Source organism: Pangasianodon hypophthalmus, chromosome 1, assembly GCF_027358585.1.
Source record: "Pangasianodon hypophthalmus isolate fPanHyp1 chromosome 1, fPanHyp1.pri, whole genome shotgun sequence".
Lineage (NCBI taxonomy): Eukaryota > Metazoa > Chordata > Actinopteri > Siluriformes > Pangasiidae > Pangasianodon > Pangasianodon hypophthalmus.
Genome location: NC_069710.1, coordinates 26310356 through 26327333, shown reverse-complemented (window position 1 = coordinate 26327333; position 16978 = coordinate 26310356). Strand labels below are relative to the sequence as shown.

At 38.7% G+C, this 16978-nt stretch overlaps 2 protein-coding genes across 2 annotated transcripts; both read right to left on the bottom strand.

Moving 5' to 3' along the window:
- Positions 1-4492: 4492 nt before the first annotated feature.
- On the bottom strand, positions 4493-9683 carry si:ch211-79k12.2 (uncharacterized protein LOC568844 homolog). The gene is made up of 3 exons (XM_026944786.3): positions 9467-9683; positions 7904-8174; positions 4493-7691 (listed from the first exon to the last, which is right to left on the bottom strand). Exons 1-3 carry the CDS (start codon positions 9485-9487, stop codon positions 6355-6357), a joined length of 1629 nt encoding a protein of 542 aa, XP_026800587.3. The 5' UTR covers positions 9488-9683; the 3' UTR covers positions 4493-6354.
- Positions 9684-13349: 3666 nt separating this feature from the next.
- On the bottom strand, positions 13350-15032 carry apoc2 (apolipoprotein C-II). The gene is made up of 4 exons (XM_026944787.3): positions 14939-15032; positions 14390-14452; positions 14034-14193; positions 13350-13897 (listed from the first exon to the last, which is right to left on the bottom strand). Exons 2-4 carry the CDS (start codon positions 14436-14438, stop codon positions 13801-13803), a joined length of 306 nt encoding a protein of 101 aa, XP_026800588.1. The 5' UTR covers positions 14439-14452; positions 14939-15032; the 3' UTR covers positions 13350-13800.
- Between the last annotated feature and the right edge of the window lie 1946 nt (positions 15033-16978).

Here is a 16978-nt window from a genome sequence, read left to right as displayed (position 1 = left end):
GTGTGTAGCTTCTCATTTCTTAAACAACCATGGCAGATTACGTATCCCATGGTCGTGGAAAAGATGTTCCTGAAGGGGAAAATTGTTGGCCTGCATCAAACAAAGAAAACAATTAAGGAGATTGCTGAAATCACTGGAACTGAGTTATGAAATGTCCAGTGCATTATTAAAGCCTGGAAGGATAGTGGTGAACCGTCAACTTTACAGCAGAAATGTAGTTGGAAAAAAATCTTGAATGATTGTGATCGAAGATCTTTAAAACCCTTGGTGATTTCACATCGTAAAAAAATCAACAGGAGAACTCACGGCTATGTTTGGTAGTGAAAGTAAGAGCATTTCCACACGCACAATGTGATGAGAATTTACAGGATTGGGACTAAACAGCTGTGTGGCCACAAGAAAGCCATTTGTTAGTGAGGCTAATTGGAAAAAATGACTTCAATTTGCTAGGGAGCATAAAGACTGGACTGTGGAGCAATGGAAAAAGATCACTTATATAATCAAATTTTTTTTTTATAGGTATTTGATTGTAACCAAGTTATCCAAGTTATCCAAGTTAACCAAGTTAACCCTAGGTAGGTCTTCAGTCTTCAGGACTCAGCTGTTCAGACAGAGAACCTGGAGGAAACCCACATGCACATGTGGAGAACATGCACAGAGATTCCACACAGTCAGGCTTCCTTTATTAGGGATCTAAATGTACATCTGGATTCCTGTAAAGCTGCTTTGTGACAATGTACCAATAAAATTTAACTGAATTAGACTTCTTTTTCAGTGTCTAGGACCATAAGCAGAAAAACACAAGCACGTATACACTCATAGTCCACTGTAATAGGAGCACCTGTACACCTGCTCATTTATGCAGTTATCCAATCAGCCAAACATGTGGCAGCAGCACAAGGCATGAAATCATGCAGATACAGGTCAAGAGCTTCAGTTAATGTTCACATCAAACACATCAACCATGCCAGGTTGTTGGTGCCAGGTGGGCTGGTTTGAGTATTTCAGAAACCGATGATCTCCTGGGATTTTCACACACAACAGTCTCTAGAGTTTACACAGAATGGTACAAAAAAAAAAAAAAAAAAAAAAAACACTGAGTGAGTGACAATTCTGTAAGTGGAATTGCCTTGTTGATAAGAGAGGTCGGAGGAAAATGGCCAGATTGGTTCGAGCTGCCAGGAAGGATATAGTAACTCATATAATCACTATTTACAACTGTGGTGAGCAGAAAAGCATCTCAGCATGCACGAAACATCGAACCTTGAGGTGGATGGGCTACAACAGGAGAAGACCACATTGGGTTCCACTCCTGTCGGCCAGGAACAAGAATCAATTTTAGATAAGAGAGTTAAATAATTTAAAGATAATTTAAATAACTTAATTTAAGAATATTCAAACTGAACTCTTAATAGCTATGCGCAGGTACAATTTCAAATTTCAAGACATCCGATACAGGGACTATCCCCGGAAAATGGGGATGTCTGAACGCAGCCTTAGCAAAACCATACATTATATACTTTAAATCTGATTCCTTTAATTAGATGCTTTAGAATTTTAGCTATTAAATTTTTCCTCATGGACATGTGTCTGAGTGTGACAGTTTGCAAGTTTTGTTCATTAGTTCTGAGAGGGGGAACGTGGATGTTAGCTAGTGGTCAACTATGTTTTTTTTTAATGGCCGATGCTGATATCTAGAAAGCAGTGTATGAGACATGCAGAAAATTGGTGAAACAAAATGAACATTTATTGTGCATAATATTTATGTAATATTTTCTGAAGAACTTAAAAATTTGCACAAATAAAAAAATAGGTTTTAATACAGCTTTTCCTTGTGTCTCTTCAAACATTTACAAAAAAAAATTGAAATATTGAAAAACCTAAACAAACTAAATGAAAACAAATGTAATCAGGCAACTGTTCAATAAATAAATAAGTTTTAGTGCACTTTGTCTGTTATACTTTGGGGTTCACTTCAGATTGTTTTACTTTCTTAAGTCAAAGTATAGGATATTATTTGAATAATAAAGATTTATGTGTGTTGTGTTTTGCTTGTCTGTCTCTTTGTAAAAATAATAAAAGCCCACATGACAAAAGGTGTGTGTGTATATATATATATATATATATATATATATATATATATATATATATATAAAACTAAGCATGTAATGATATATACACTAATCATTACATGCTTAGTTAGCAGCATGTAGCTTAGCATCAAAAAAGACCGGTGCGCTACACATGATATTACATGAATCGTAGACAATTAAATACGGCGCATATGGATTTATGCTGCCTTCACGTGCTATCGGAATTATCGTAAGAGTTTCCCACTAGGAAGTTGCACTTGAATGACCCCTCAAGTCGTAATTACGACTTGATACCCGAGTTTCCGAGATGGAAGGAGTCCTAAACATTCAACATTCAGCAGTTTCTGTACTAAATGGCAGGTTTTGTTCATTTTTCTAAATGCAGCTAATTGTTAGCGCTTACGGTTTTGGTCACAATTGGTTTATGTACTATATCAGCAACCAGTCTATACATGCTGTACACTTTACACCATGAAAATAGCCTGTATTTGACGAAAATTACATTACCGTCAGCAAGCTAACTGAGTAATATGTGTTTTGGTGTCAAAATAAAGAAGAAAAAAGAAATATGTATGAATGAATCTTTCATGTTTCATGTTCTTTCTGACAGCAGAGTGTATGAACACGACACACTCATAATTACCACTTCAGAAGTGAGAAGCAGGAGAATTCCCGTAGCACGTGAAGGCAGCATTAAAATCTAGGAATTCAAACTTATCGCATTATGTCGCATGCAATACTCTGGTCTCATCCAGCTCACCCGACCCGGCTTCATTTAGGGGTACACACGCAGCTGCGCCTTGTTTAAAAGTTACCGAAGACGATGCACGTGTCGGAGGAGGAACCAGTCGCGGGATTTGTGATTGTTTGTGAGGTAAAATGTTTTCAGGTTAGTTTGAATTCGTTTATTGTACGTCTGTGTCCCTGCGGGAGATCATCATGAGCTTCTTCGCTAGCGCGGATCTGACATCTCACGGTACTGTTTCAGTAAGACTTTGTTGCACGCCGGAGTGTTGTTGTGTGTAACATTATGTAACGTCACGTTAAAATGCGAACGATGGCTGGTCACTTTACTGTCAGTCAGACGCTCGCTGCACGTCTGAATGGGCGTTTTTCTGCCAGAATAAGGAAGAATGCGTTTATGGGATATATGGAGTCAAAAGTCTGGCTTGTCACATATCTGCTGAATGGGAAGATTTAAAAAAAAAAAAAAAAAAAAAAAAGCCAATTATCGCTCGACCACTGATGTTAGCATTAGTGTGAACTGTGCACTCAGTCAGTGGAGGAGTGGGCTAACACTGGCTACGTTTACATGCACATCAAATTCAGTTTCAGGTCTATATTCCGAATACGGTGTTTATATGTGTACAAATACCGGAATATTCCTGTATACATGGCTGTTGTAAGTATACCTGAGCTGCTATTCCTAAATACCTAGCCTACAGCTAAGCATCTCTTCACACCCACAATTCCTTGCGGACTGAGCATGCGCATATATATCTCCTTTCAGTGGCTTTTCTGATTAAGATGTTTACATGCAACAAATTTCTGATTAAAACAGACATATTCCAGGGGTGGGAATCAGAATGTTGCCTTAATCTGAATCGGACTGCGGCGTTTACATGACTCAATACTAATCAGAATATCGCCAAATTCTGATTAATATCGGAATATTGATGTGCATGTAAACATAGTCCTGGACAGACATCTTTCCCAGGATTGGAGCTGTTATTAACATGAAGTGGAGCATATTCTCTCAGCAAAGAAGTGACACATGCATGCATGGTGTTTCACCAGTTATTCCAAATAATTATGAAACACATGTATAAAACAGAAAAATGTGAAATGGTTGATAGCAAGATGTATCTTCTAGTTTCAGAATCGAATCTAAAAGAGGTGGCGGACTCATCTGGGCTAGGCAACCAGACCATGCTCTGTTTGAGGTTGTTGTGAATAGTTATTATGTGTAAGGTAACATTTATACACAACCCTGTAATTAGCTCAAATTTGTACTATGTGTAACAGCAGTTAGAAACTCAACAGCTGAAGTCATGCTACTGTGTGGATTTTGAAAGATCACATTAAAAGAAAGAAAGTACAGTTTTAAACTAATTAAACATGGACAGACGGCATGGGTCCCATCCTTAAATTAAAGGTATTGTTGTATCCTCAAAATGTGTGAAAGCAGACTTCCCAATCATGCAGTAGTCCTAGACCTGGATTAAAGGCTGAGTGAAATATTAACAGCACAATATTGTATTCTTATTCTGAAACCCTATACACACCTGAGCTGTTCTGTGGATTCTGACTTCTGTAGTCTTTGCACCCTCTTGCTCAGCATCCTTAGGATTTATACTGGCTTTTAAGTACATGTATGCAAGATGACTGCAACGCATATCCTGAATTCATTTGGTGCTTTAATTGTACACAACCAAATAAATTTAACACATACTAATGTATACCACACATACCAATAGTATAGGCAGTATTGTGTCATATTATGTGATATTCGCAACAGATTGAACAGACTAGAGCTGTGTCTCAAACCACATACTCTAGACAGTACATTTTTCAGCATTAAAACCAAAGGATTTCTTTATTACATTTAGAGTTTGAATAAAAAAATACTCTCTTTTAGCCTACTGAAAAGCCTGTTTTGTATACCAATCTTTTGGATATTAAAAATTTAGTAAAAACCTTTAAACATATGGTCATGGTTTTCAATTTGAGACACAGCTCATGACAACAATCACAATGACAGCAAGCTTGTCCGTGTGTTGCATACTGTTTCACAGAGACAAATGTGTGTCCCATAATAGTATGAAATTGCTGTCATGCCATTCAGTGGATGTCGCTTTTAATGTACAAAAGGTACGCACATGCATAGTCACATGTAAAGTCTTAAGTGCTCCACGTTAAAGCAGTAAACTATACAAAATAGCTAATAGTTATAGTTTAAAAATTTACTTAAAATGTACATTTTAATACAATATAGTTAAAACTTGCTGTGTTTCTAGATTGTATTCCTGATGTATTTCTCTGCTCACTGTGGCCCTGCTCTCCCAGCATGTCCAGACTCAGATGCAGTCTTAGCCTTACATGCTCTGAACTCCATGCCCTCATTTGGTTTCCTCAGTATGGCTGGTCACTGCCCCAGTGCCATCTGATTTTGGTTTAGCAGTGCTCCCCAGTCACATGCTTAGTTTTAATTATTGGTTTCTATTCATCACCAAACTCAGCCACACCTCCCATCAGCCCTACCATACTTGTTTAACCTCCTCCACCTCCCTGTGTTGGGACATCCCTATTTCAAACATCAGCAAGTCCTGAATCCATCCAGAGTGACACCCAGCACTGGATAAGGCTCTAGCACTTTCATTGGCTTAATTTGATCTACTTCACTCTGTTCCAGGTCCTGCCATGGTTTCAGTTCCCACTCACATTGTCCCAACCACAGTAGACTCTGGCCAATGAAGATTTAAAGGTGTACTTTTCTCACTCGCATTCTCTATGTCCCAGCTGCATTTCCTTCTCTGCCTTCTCTGCTGCGAGCATTCTTGGGGACCGTCTTCCCCATGTCTGTCTTTTTTTCTGGACATTTACTCCATCACTGGTTGGAGGTTTCCCACTTCCTTGTACCGCATCCCTTTGACCTTTCACAATACCCAGCATTCTAGCACTATTCCCACTAGCTAATGCTCTGGGACCTACCTCTTCTGTTGTTTGTTTTTTAAGCTTCAGGAGATATATGTTAAGAAGGGGGCCTCTGTCACACAGCATGTCCCATTTGACTGTTTTTGTTAAGCCCTTTCTTATTTAATAATTCTGAATTATCCTCTGATTTCCTGTTTTTTTTTTTTTGTTTTTTTTTTAAATCTCTACTGCCTGCACTGATGCAGATTCTCACACAGGCCAAATAAAGCCTTTCTGCACATGACCTATGAACACTGTTAGTACAGTTTTGGAGAACGGAAGCATGGGAGAACATTTGAAACTACTCACAAACAGTACCCGTAATATAAATCCTTCCTTAGTATGATATTTGTCATCCATTTTTAGTTCAAAGTACTAAAAACCAGTTTTATTAATTTAAGGCCACATACAGAAGCACACAAAAGGTTTTTTTTTTTGTTTTTTTTTTTTGCAATGATTAGACAAAGGGTTTTAGCATTGACCTATTCTGGCACCTGGTATCTTGACCTAGACACTAGTCTGTTTTTCCAACTTATTTTACAGTATGGTATTCACATACTGTATGTAATTAGACCAACGTCTTTTTTGCTACATGTTCTCCTTGTTCTGTACCATTTCTCTCATTCTGATCTTCCTCTTCAGTGGAATAGTGCTGTAGTGCCTGATGCCTGTTTCTGGAGAGAGCATCATGAAAGCGCATACCACAGTCCTCACACTCGTAAGGAAGGGATCTTCTCACTGCATCTCCCTCTGAGTTTTTTCTGCTTGGAAGAGACCTGTGCTCCATGGGCTGAGCAGATGCTGCCTGATCAGCCTGCTTCTGCTGGACTTCTGAGGTACTGCTGGCCAGGCTTGGCCGTCCTACAGAATTGGGCTCAGTGATAATGCCATGCGCAGTACGTTGATGAAAGCGGACACCAGAGCGGTTTGAGAAGCCCTTGCCGCAGAGGCTACAAATAAAGGGCCTCTCGCCTGTGTGGACACGCATGTGGACCTTGAGGGCGCCTGACTGTGTAAAGCCCTTGCCGCACTGCACACACTGGTATGGCTTCTCACCAGTGTGTATGCGCTGGTGCGCCCTGACACCAGCCAGGTGGGGGAAGCCCCGGCCACAAAACGTGCACGTGTACGGCCGCTCGCCAGTGTGGACACGCCGATGGATCTTGAGTGCACCTGACTGGCTGAAGCTCTTGCCACAGTCAGAGCATGTGTAGGGCCGCGCTCCTGTGTGCACATTAAGGTGTACACGGAGGTTACTATGCGAGTTGAAGACACGGCCGCACTCTGGGCACAAGAAGCCACCAGCTTTGGATGAGTGCTGGGTGCGCTGATGCTGAAGCAGCTGCGAGGGCCGCATGAACAACGCAGAGCAGTGCATGCATGGGTGCTTGCGCTGGGTGTGGCCCTCCTGCTGTGCACAGTTAAAGGAACGCTGGCACAACAGGCAGGCAGTGAGTGGGCAGTGGTGATGATGGTGGTGGTAGTGGTGGTGAGAGTGAGTGTGGGCAAAGTGGGTCTCGGATGCCTGCTGGGGATGCAGGAGATGAGGGCATGGATGGCAGCAGAAGCAGGGAAAGGTCTGGAGAGGTGGTGGGCAGAACTGGGGGTTGGAGTTTGAAGCAACGGTTGGACTGTGTGTGTTTGTGCCTTTGTCCTGGTGTTCGGGGTTGGACAAGCTGGTCGAATCGCTGTTTCTTTCTTCCAGAGAAAGAGCCAGGCTGAGACAGGAACCCAGGCCAAGTTGGACTGTGCTCGGCTCTTTGGACTGTGATGTGGACCCTTTTGATGTTTCAGCCTGAGAGGACGAATTGTCTCTGGGTTTCAGGCAGAGTGGATGTGTAGTGGATGCAGGGGTGGACGCTGAGGACAGAGGACAGCCTGGGCATCTGCAAGCATATGGCCGTACTGCAGAAAAGAAGTAAAAAGAATTAAAGTGAGAAACCACCACAAACCCTTACACTTTAATAATATCTAATATCGGACTTTTTCATATATCACAGTATCTGCTGACCACTTTGCATCTTCAGTGACGAGGACATTAAATGACCCATTTACACATACATGACTGTCATAAACATGACTAAATCTATTACTTCAGTCTGTAGCTATGCACTCACATTGTTGCTCATCACAATTTGCAGACTCCTCAATCCTTTCTCCTGAATGCGAACTGATGCCTGCCATGTTTTTCCGCTGGTTCTGGTTGTGTGGGTCACTCTGAGCAGGATAACAGGATTTGGGTGCTGATGTCTCCGGCCCCACACTTTCCCAGGCAGTACGGAGCGACTGATTGTTAGTGCATTTCAGTAGCTGACCAGAGCCAGATGCACTGAAAGCCATAAGGTCACCTATGAAGTTATTCATCTCCAGCCAAGAGCTGGGAGCAGACTGTGTGAAGAAAAGCACAGCCAGAGTGAATGCACAGTGGTCCATAAGTGCAAAACACATTAACAAAACCAAAAACACAACAGCAAATTCAGGAACATAATAACAGTAAAAGTAAGTATAATTTAAATAAGTATAATTTAAAGAATGAGTTAATGGATTTAGGCTTATATTACATCTTACTGTAAACTATAAATCCTCTAGCTGTCTGTTTTCTGCAGTCTCTCAGACGGACACACTGAATTTAATGCTTTTTATGTAATGTTCATATGTTTCTAATTTTGCTGTAGTGTTTTCACATTTGTTGTCATGCTTTTTGGGTTTTTTGTTGTTGTTTTTTTTGTTTGTTTGTTTTTTATGTTTTGTTTCTGATTTTACTGTTGTGGTTTTCTTTCATTTGCTGTTGTGTTTTTTTTGCTGTTGTGAAAACATTATTCTGTTTTCGGTTTTTCTGCTGTTGCGTTTTCTGATTATTTGCTGTTGCTGTTTTGGGGTTTTTTTGCTGTTGTGCTTTTGTTTTTGTTTTTTTGGTGTTGTGTTTTCTGATTATTTTTTCTGTTGTGTTTTCTATTCATTTGCTGTTGCATTTTCTGATTAATCTGTTTTTTCCCTGCTGATTATTTTCTGTTGTGTGTGTTTGGTTTTCTTTTTTTTGTTGTTGTTGTGGTTTTCTTTTCATTTGCTGCTGCATTTTCTGATTATTACGTTTTTTGGAGTTTTTTTTCTGCTGTTGTGTTTTCTGATTATTTGCTGTTGTGTTTTTTATTTTGTGCTGTTTTGTTTTCTGTTTATTTACTGTTGTGTGTGTTTTTTTGCTGTTGTGTTTTTGTTGTGGTTTTTTTTTTTGTTGTTGTTTGTTTGTTTTTGCGGTTGTTTGTTTTTTTTTTTTCTCTTGTGGTTCCGAATGTACTGTTGTGTTTTTGGCTTGTGAATGTGTTTTGCACTTCCGGGCCACCGTATGAATGTGATGTGCTGTGTTTACACACTGAAATGACAAAAAGTCAAAACATAATCTTAAGCAGGAGAACAGAAACACTGTGACAGACCCGTTTATCTCTTTGGTATTTTAGCCGAAAGCAGGACGTCTTGCTAAAAGCTAACTAAGTGCAGAAAAAATCCAGTGCAGTGTAAAATGTATTCTTTCATATTCCTATGCATTACACTTCCATACGTACAGAAAGGCGGAAACCACTTAACGAGCCTGAACATTTGCGTTTGTTTGTTATTTCTACGACATGCTATTTTAGACCAACATGCTTATTTAACACGAACTGTATATTTGTGCGTGTACTCACTGCGAATCTATCCTTGTCCATTACCCTGCACTGCTGCACTACAGAGAAATCAATCTCAATGTCATGTTTAAGAATTTGTAGCGGTCGTGCAGCTGTTGATACGCCGCCATCTTCCTTCACCAGCGGTGGACCACTTCCGGATGCTGCCCGGGGTCACGTGACTGACACGTTCAAGTTCTCTCGCCCAGAGCGCTCCGCTCCATAAACATCTCCCCTCCCTTCCTCTGAGCACTGTGTAGTCCACTGCGGAAGAACAGCTTCTCCACCCGATGTAGTGCACTATGTGTTCACTAGAATGCTATTTAATATTAAGCCTCCAAAAGTTCATGTCTCAGAATAGAAATGAGCTATTCAATCAAGTCATGGAGTTTATAAATGATTACTTGTCTAAGTGCAATCATAATCATATGGAAGCTTCTGGAAACTTGAGCAGTGGTGAGACAAGTCAGAGTTTATTCCAAGACAGAAGATAAGCTCGCAGCAACATTAGACAGAGAATTGATTCTGAAGAAGAAGAAGAAGTAGGAGAGGAGAAGAGATCAGAGCAGTAAAGAACAGGGTCAGAAGCTCCTTTGTGATTACATGTTATAGGACTAAAAAGAAACCATTGGCAAAGACACATTAAAGGGGCAGTCATGCTAGACTTCCAGTGTGTGAAACTTCTTCCACAAGCCAGGCAGCTTCTCTTCTGAAGTTGATTTCATATTCTTTTAAAGCTGTGTTGTATAAAACAGGATGGAATGACGCCGCTATAATCAGTGCTTCCTCCATCTTGGATTTTCTGAATAGGTCACGTCATGATATGTCGATCTTCTATTGGTCACACGTCTTCACATGATACGAATTCGCAGGTCAGATTTCACCAAACTTGAACTTTGGAACACAGCGAAATTCGAAACTTCTTCGTATGAGCTTGCATTTCCGGTCTCCAGCATTCGCATGCATATGAATGGAAGTCAGTGGAATGAAAAGTGTAATGTGACTGCCCCTTAACATATAATATTCATCCTTAAAATGATTGGTACAGCCTGTAACACCATTACGAATATTCATGACAACATCACTTGTCCATTACACGTGAGCAAGAGGATGACCAGGATGATGGTCATCAGGAAGAGCCAAACTGGTTCAAACCAGAAAATATTTTGGAGAAAGGAGCCATTTGTTAGGAAGGATTTGAAGTACTCACCACCCTTGTCATCCTGCCAGGCTCACGACAGAACAATAAAAATAAGATCACATAAGTTCCTAGCAAACACAAGTTAATTATAATACAAAAATATAGGTTTGTCACAAGCTGACCCCAAATACGATGTTCAACCCAACGTAGAAGTAGTGGAGACAGCAAACGTTAGACTCCGATTTTCAGAATGCAGTGCAGCTTCATGACACATTTAAACAGTCTTGGCTCAGCTAGTTTGCGATCTACAAGGCACAATGGCATTGACAGCAGTATCAACGTGAAAAGCTCTGGAACTTTTCATGTTTTTAACTGAGTGTACAGATGAGAAAGTGAGAGAGCTGGACAGACTAAAGGACTTCAGTAAGAAATGACTTAATCCCACTGAGGCCACTATCAGCAGTCAGTCGAATGGCATTATGGTTAATGTAGGAAACCGTTAACCAAAGTGTAACAGACCAACATGTCTATAAAAGAAGTTTAAACTAAAAAAATCAACTCAGTATTTCATTACAAAATAAATCTTAGACAAGATGGAAGATGTTAATGATAAAGATTAATATGCAAATCATTCAGGGTAGAGTTTCCTTTAAGGTTGTAAATAGTATGTATAAAGTATGAAAAGGAGGTAGAGTTTTTTTTTTTTGTTTTTTTTTTGTCAAAAACATAGAAACTGAGTTTTGATGTTGTGGATTTTCCAGAATAGAAAAAAGAGTGAACATGGGTCATTCTCAAAATATGGTGACTTTCTGACCAGCAAAATGTTCAAATTTTGAAATATGTTTTCAAATATTCTGTTTGAAATTCATAAGACAAAAAGCTATTACAGGTGCTTTACCATCTGTGGTCATTGATCAATTAATATTCTCTCTCTCTCCCTCTCTCTCTCTCTCTCTCTCTCTTTATATATATATATATATATATATATATATATATATATATATATATATATATATAGATATAGATATAGATATAGATATATAGATAGATAGATATCTTTTTTAACACAGAAGTGCACCTGACAGCTACTAATACACAAAGAACGAATCGTAACTGTTGAGACTGAGTACTCATTTTAAGTAGGCTTAGTGTTTACAGCATATTTAGCCCATGCTGTGACCTTTGCTAAGGTGCTGTATGCATTGTTGTGGTGTGATGCCATCCAGGAAGGTAGACATCTTAGTTTTATGCCAGGGGAAGATGAGTGTTGTGCTCCTTATAGCTGCTTTAGATTGTGGTAAGGGGCTCCAGCTTTACATGACTGAGGACCAGAGTTCAAAAAAGGAGTTTTTTTCGCGGTGCATTCTCATAGCATTCTCCGCGGTGTAGATCATGTGGTAAAGCTGATCCTGGACGATGCCTGCATAGGTGCGCACGGCTCCTGTTGTCTCCTCATACAGATTCCTAAAAAGAGACCACGAAATGCACTGACATTAATGACCATTATAGTAGTATGTTATGCTGTAGAACTATTGCATTGATCAGATGATGTGGGGGAAAAAAAACATGTAGTATGATCATAGTAGAGGTTCACCCACTTAGCTTTCTCATCCAGCTTGAGAAACTGTGACTGTAATGAAATTCTCCTTTTAACAAATAACCGATATTCTAGATCTTTAATGTGGTGCCATTACTTTAAATCACTGGAGTTACTGTCACTAGTGTCATAAGCACATGCTGGTACATCAGTGACAGTAACATCAGCGATGAATTTCCATTAAATATATATTTTCCAAGATAATGTCAACAGCATCACAAAGTATACATCATTAACCACACCACCATCAATAATCTATTCTATTCTTCTTTATTATTTTGTGAAAAAAATTATTTTACAGAAAGATTCATAGCTGTAACTCCAATGACACATCTGAATTATCCATGAGAATAAAAAATAGAATTTACTAGTACATAACTTCTAGAGTATGGAGGGAAACTCTACTGGTGCCAGTTAAAATGGCCATTCATTCTTCTGAGCTTTAACCCTGGAAGCACTTATCCACATCTTGTTGTGATTTCAATATACGAGTTTTTAAAATAGCTAACACCAATGAGCGATCATTTTAACACTTCTGACATCTTACATCACACCTACGCACTACAAAGTGCATAATGTTCACTAGTTTTGACTAAACCATACAGTCAAACTGAACTTTATTGTTGGTGTGCTTTGAGCTCAAAAATAAAAAGTGAGTTTTGTGTTCAGGGCTATGAGACTGCAGCAAAGGCATAAAGCCTGTGAGTCTCACAGGTCAGCTGTAAGACTTGACAGGATTGAATATTTGATAGACGTCATACATCAGCTTATGACATTAAAATGAATAAGGAATCATTATTAAATATCTACAAAAGCCTCTAAAGCAGAACAACTGGCTTACAGGATAAGCTATTTTTCTAACACTTGGCTAGAAATCTTGGGAAAAAATGTACACAATAATAGAGTCAAGCCATTTTCTTTTAATTATTATTGCCTAGAAACCTTTAAGTTATACAATGATGTCTGTTATATGGGGTGTCTTGGACATTTTTGTTTATGTGATGACCACTAATTTAAAAGACAGGTTTGTCAACATATTCTGAGAATGACTAAGATGATGGATTAATGCTTTTATATTTTTAGCCTTTTTTTGTCTTTACATACTTTTATATCAAACCTTTAAAGCAATTCACAATGTTAAATATGTTCAGTGATAAAACTGACTCTTCTGTTGGATTTTCTACAAATGTTTGGTTTTATTGCATGATTTATTATGTTGCATTTTTTGACATGACATCAGTAAATGTTCATAGGACAAGAAGCTATTACAGGTCCTTTACCATCTGTGGTCCTGGAGGAATTCATTTTTTTTTTTAACACAGAAGTGCACCTGAGAGCTACTAATACACAAAGAACGAATCGTAACTGTTGAGACTGAGTACTCATTTTAAGTAGGCTTAGTGTTTACAGCATATTTAGCCCATGCTGTGACCTTTGCTAAGGTGCTGTATGCATTGTTGTGGTGTGATGCCATCCAGGAAGGTAGACATCTTAGTTTTATGCCAGGGGAAGATGAGTGTTGTGCTCCTTATAGCTGCTTTAGATTGTGGTAAGGGGCTCCAGCTTTACATGACTGAGGACCAGAGTTCAAAAAAGGAGTTATAAGAGATAAGGGGCTTAAGCATTCTCCGCGGTGTAGATCATGTGGTAAAGCTGATCCTGGACGATGCCTGCATAGGTGCGCACGGCTCCTGTTGTCTCCTCATACAGATTCCTAAAAAGAGACCACGAAATGCACTGACATTAATGACCATTATAGTAGTATGTTATGCTGTAGAACTATTGCATTGATCAGATGATGTGGGGGGAAAAAAAAGCATGTAGTATGATCATAGTAGAGGTTCACCCACTTAGCTTTCTCATCCAGCTTGAGATCCTTGATGGTCTCTACGTATGAACCGGCAATGTCCAGGCTGTAATCATAATAGCTCCTCAGTTTGTCAATCACAAAGGTAACAGGTCCAGCTTCCTCATTCTCAGCCTCTCTGGGTAAACGGAAGCTCTCCACACCTACAATAACATCACTGCATTTATTTCATGGCTAATGAAGGCCAGAATTTTTCATTACTAGCTTTAAATGATAACCGTTCCACTGAGCGTTCTTTTGCTTCATTCCATAATGTGTGCAATGTAAATGTGATCCATGGAACTCATAAATGATTAGGTTTCTGTATAGGTACATGTCTATGTGTGTATCATTACATACCCAAGGCGAGGACTGTGATCAGCACGGTGACAATGACCAGCTTGTTCATGCTGACTGTTGGATCTGAGGAGAAAATGAAGCCAGTTCATGATGATGTTATCAGGTCACTGCTTTTAGTGCTATTTACTGTGTTTAGAGACCATCTCAGTCAATGTCTTAAGAACCTGTGCTAGAAGTAGATGCTATCCTCATATCAATCATTTTCATTGCTCTAACAATGTCTAATGGCATTAGAGGTAGATGAGATAAGGCACAGGAGAAAGACCTGGCAAAATATCTATTATTTTAGCAGAAATATTAATCCAATAGTAAATTTAAATCGCATACATTTTTATATGTGTTTTGTTTTGTAATGTGCTATATTGTTAGCAAATGCTGCAAAAAAAAAAAGAATCTACACGTTTTCTAAGGTCCTAAACCATTATAACCAAAAAAGCTGACTTTTCTTTCTTTCTTTCTTTCTTTCTTTCTTTCTTTCTTTTTCTTTTTTTTTTTGCATCTGTGTGATTCCCAGAATTGAATGAAGAGCATAAGGATGGCTGTACTCACTGTCTCTCCTCAGTAGGAAGTGTGTAACGTTGTTTAGCAGGTCAGGCACCTTGGCCTATCTTATATATATGAGGACAGATATGTTGACTATTCAGAGAGCAAAGTGCAACTCTCTCAACTCTCTCTTTTTATGAGTGAAAGAGAGAGAGAGAGAGAGAGAAAGGGTGTCACTAAGGGTAAGGTGTGAACATGAGATCAAATTTATCTTATTGTTAAGATAATTGACTCAATATCTGTGCTACAGCCGGTCATTGTACAAATTCAGGCTGCTTATTTTGTTAGCTTTGATCATTGGTCATTGATAAAGTAGACAGCAATCTTTGGTGGAAACTAATGATCCAGTCATTATCCAAATCCAATCAACTGCCTCAATAAATATGTTAATATACTGCAATAACTTTTTCATATTTTCATATTCCTCCTAACTAGCCCTTTGTAGGTACATGAGTACACATGGGACTTTTTTATTGAGCAAATAGTCTGGCACACGTTTGCAGTCCTAAGTCTACTTCATCTTAGACACGTCAGCCTGTTTATCTCAGGTTTATTTAAGGTTATCACACTATTTTGTGTGGGCGTGTGTGTGTGTGTGTGTGTGTGTCATTCATGTAAATTGAATCTATGTTTTAGTTGTCTTCAGCACCATGGACTTTGGATTATCTTAGCCGCTTGTTCTCGATATTGTTAAACGGTTCCAGTATCCTCATTTTTGGTAATCAATAACAGGTCCTGAAACCAAACAACTACATTTTCAGTTGAATTTTGTACTTTATCATATATGGAAAAATTGTTAAAATTTTTTAATGTAAGATAAACACCTATCCAATGTAGGGGATATCATATGTTACTTACATTAAAAATAGGACTTGCTGTAGCAATTTATCTTTCGTTTGTAACACACAAAAATATAGTGTTCGTGAGCATAAAGCAAATGTGAAATTAAGCCATAAGATCAAGGCCATTATGCATGTCAGTGTGGCTGAAATATTTTGGATAGTTTCTTGACCATCAGTGCAGGCGTTAACCTGGTGGAGTAATTGTAGGAATGAATCTTGTTAGAATAATAAATGCATAACATCCATTTGTTCCCTGTAAAACAACAAGTTAACCTCTTAAACTCTCAGAAAAGTCCAGACGCACATTATTCACTCTCATCATTTTGTTTCACTATTGATATTGAATAATTCATAATAGCTATTGAATAACAGCTTTAGGTTGGATATCTGGACTGGCACTTTCTGGTTAATGAAATGTGATAGAACTGGCGTGGAACCAGCCCCCACTGAAATTTGTTTGGCCACCATGGGTGCCCCACCCCTCACCTACGAACACTGGCAGTAGATAGATTTATTAAGCTAAGCAATTGTAGAACTAACTGTTAGGTGAATGAAACAAAAATAACTAATACAACACAAATTATATTACAGAAACCATTAGCTGTGTATGGTGAATATAAAAAAATTAATTGACACAGCTTTTTATTTCTGTTTCATCCAGCAAAAAGAGTTGTCTCCACAAACTAAAATAAGCAGTTCACTGAATTTTAATAAATCCAACTAAAAAATTTTGGTACAATGGGTCACTGGAACTTTTTAAGTTGGGGAGGCTTGAAATTTTTTTTACAGTGCACGCACACACACACTACTGTGCCTCAATATTTCATACAAACACATAGCACATACAGTCCCCTCCAAAAGTTTTGGAACAGCAAAGCCAATTCTTTTGTTTTTGCTATACTATGAAGACAGTTGGGTTTGAGATCAAAAGATGAACACGAGACGATAGATCAGAATTTTATGAGATGAGTGACACATATAAACTCCAATCATCTTTTTTTTTTAACATACAAAGGGATGGTTTGGAAGGGGAATTAACATGCCAGAAGCTGGATGACCAAAGCTGCATGAAAGTCATGTGTGATGTTAGCTGCTACTGTAGAGGAATGCTCTCAGTTTCTTTATGGGAACTGGACACATGTTTGAGAGAACATTTTATTAGATGTAAATTTGACGAGTACAGGATGAGTCATCAAAAAGTATT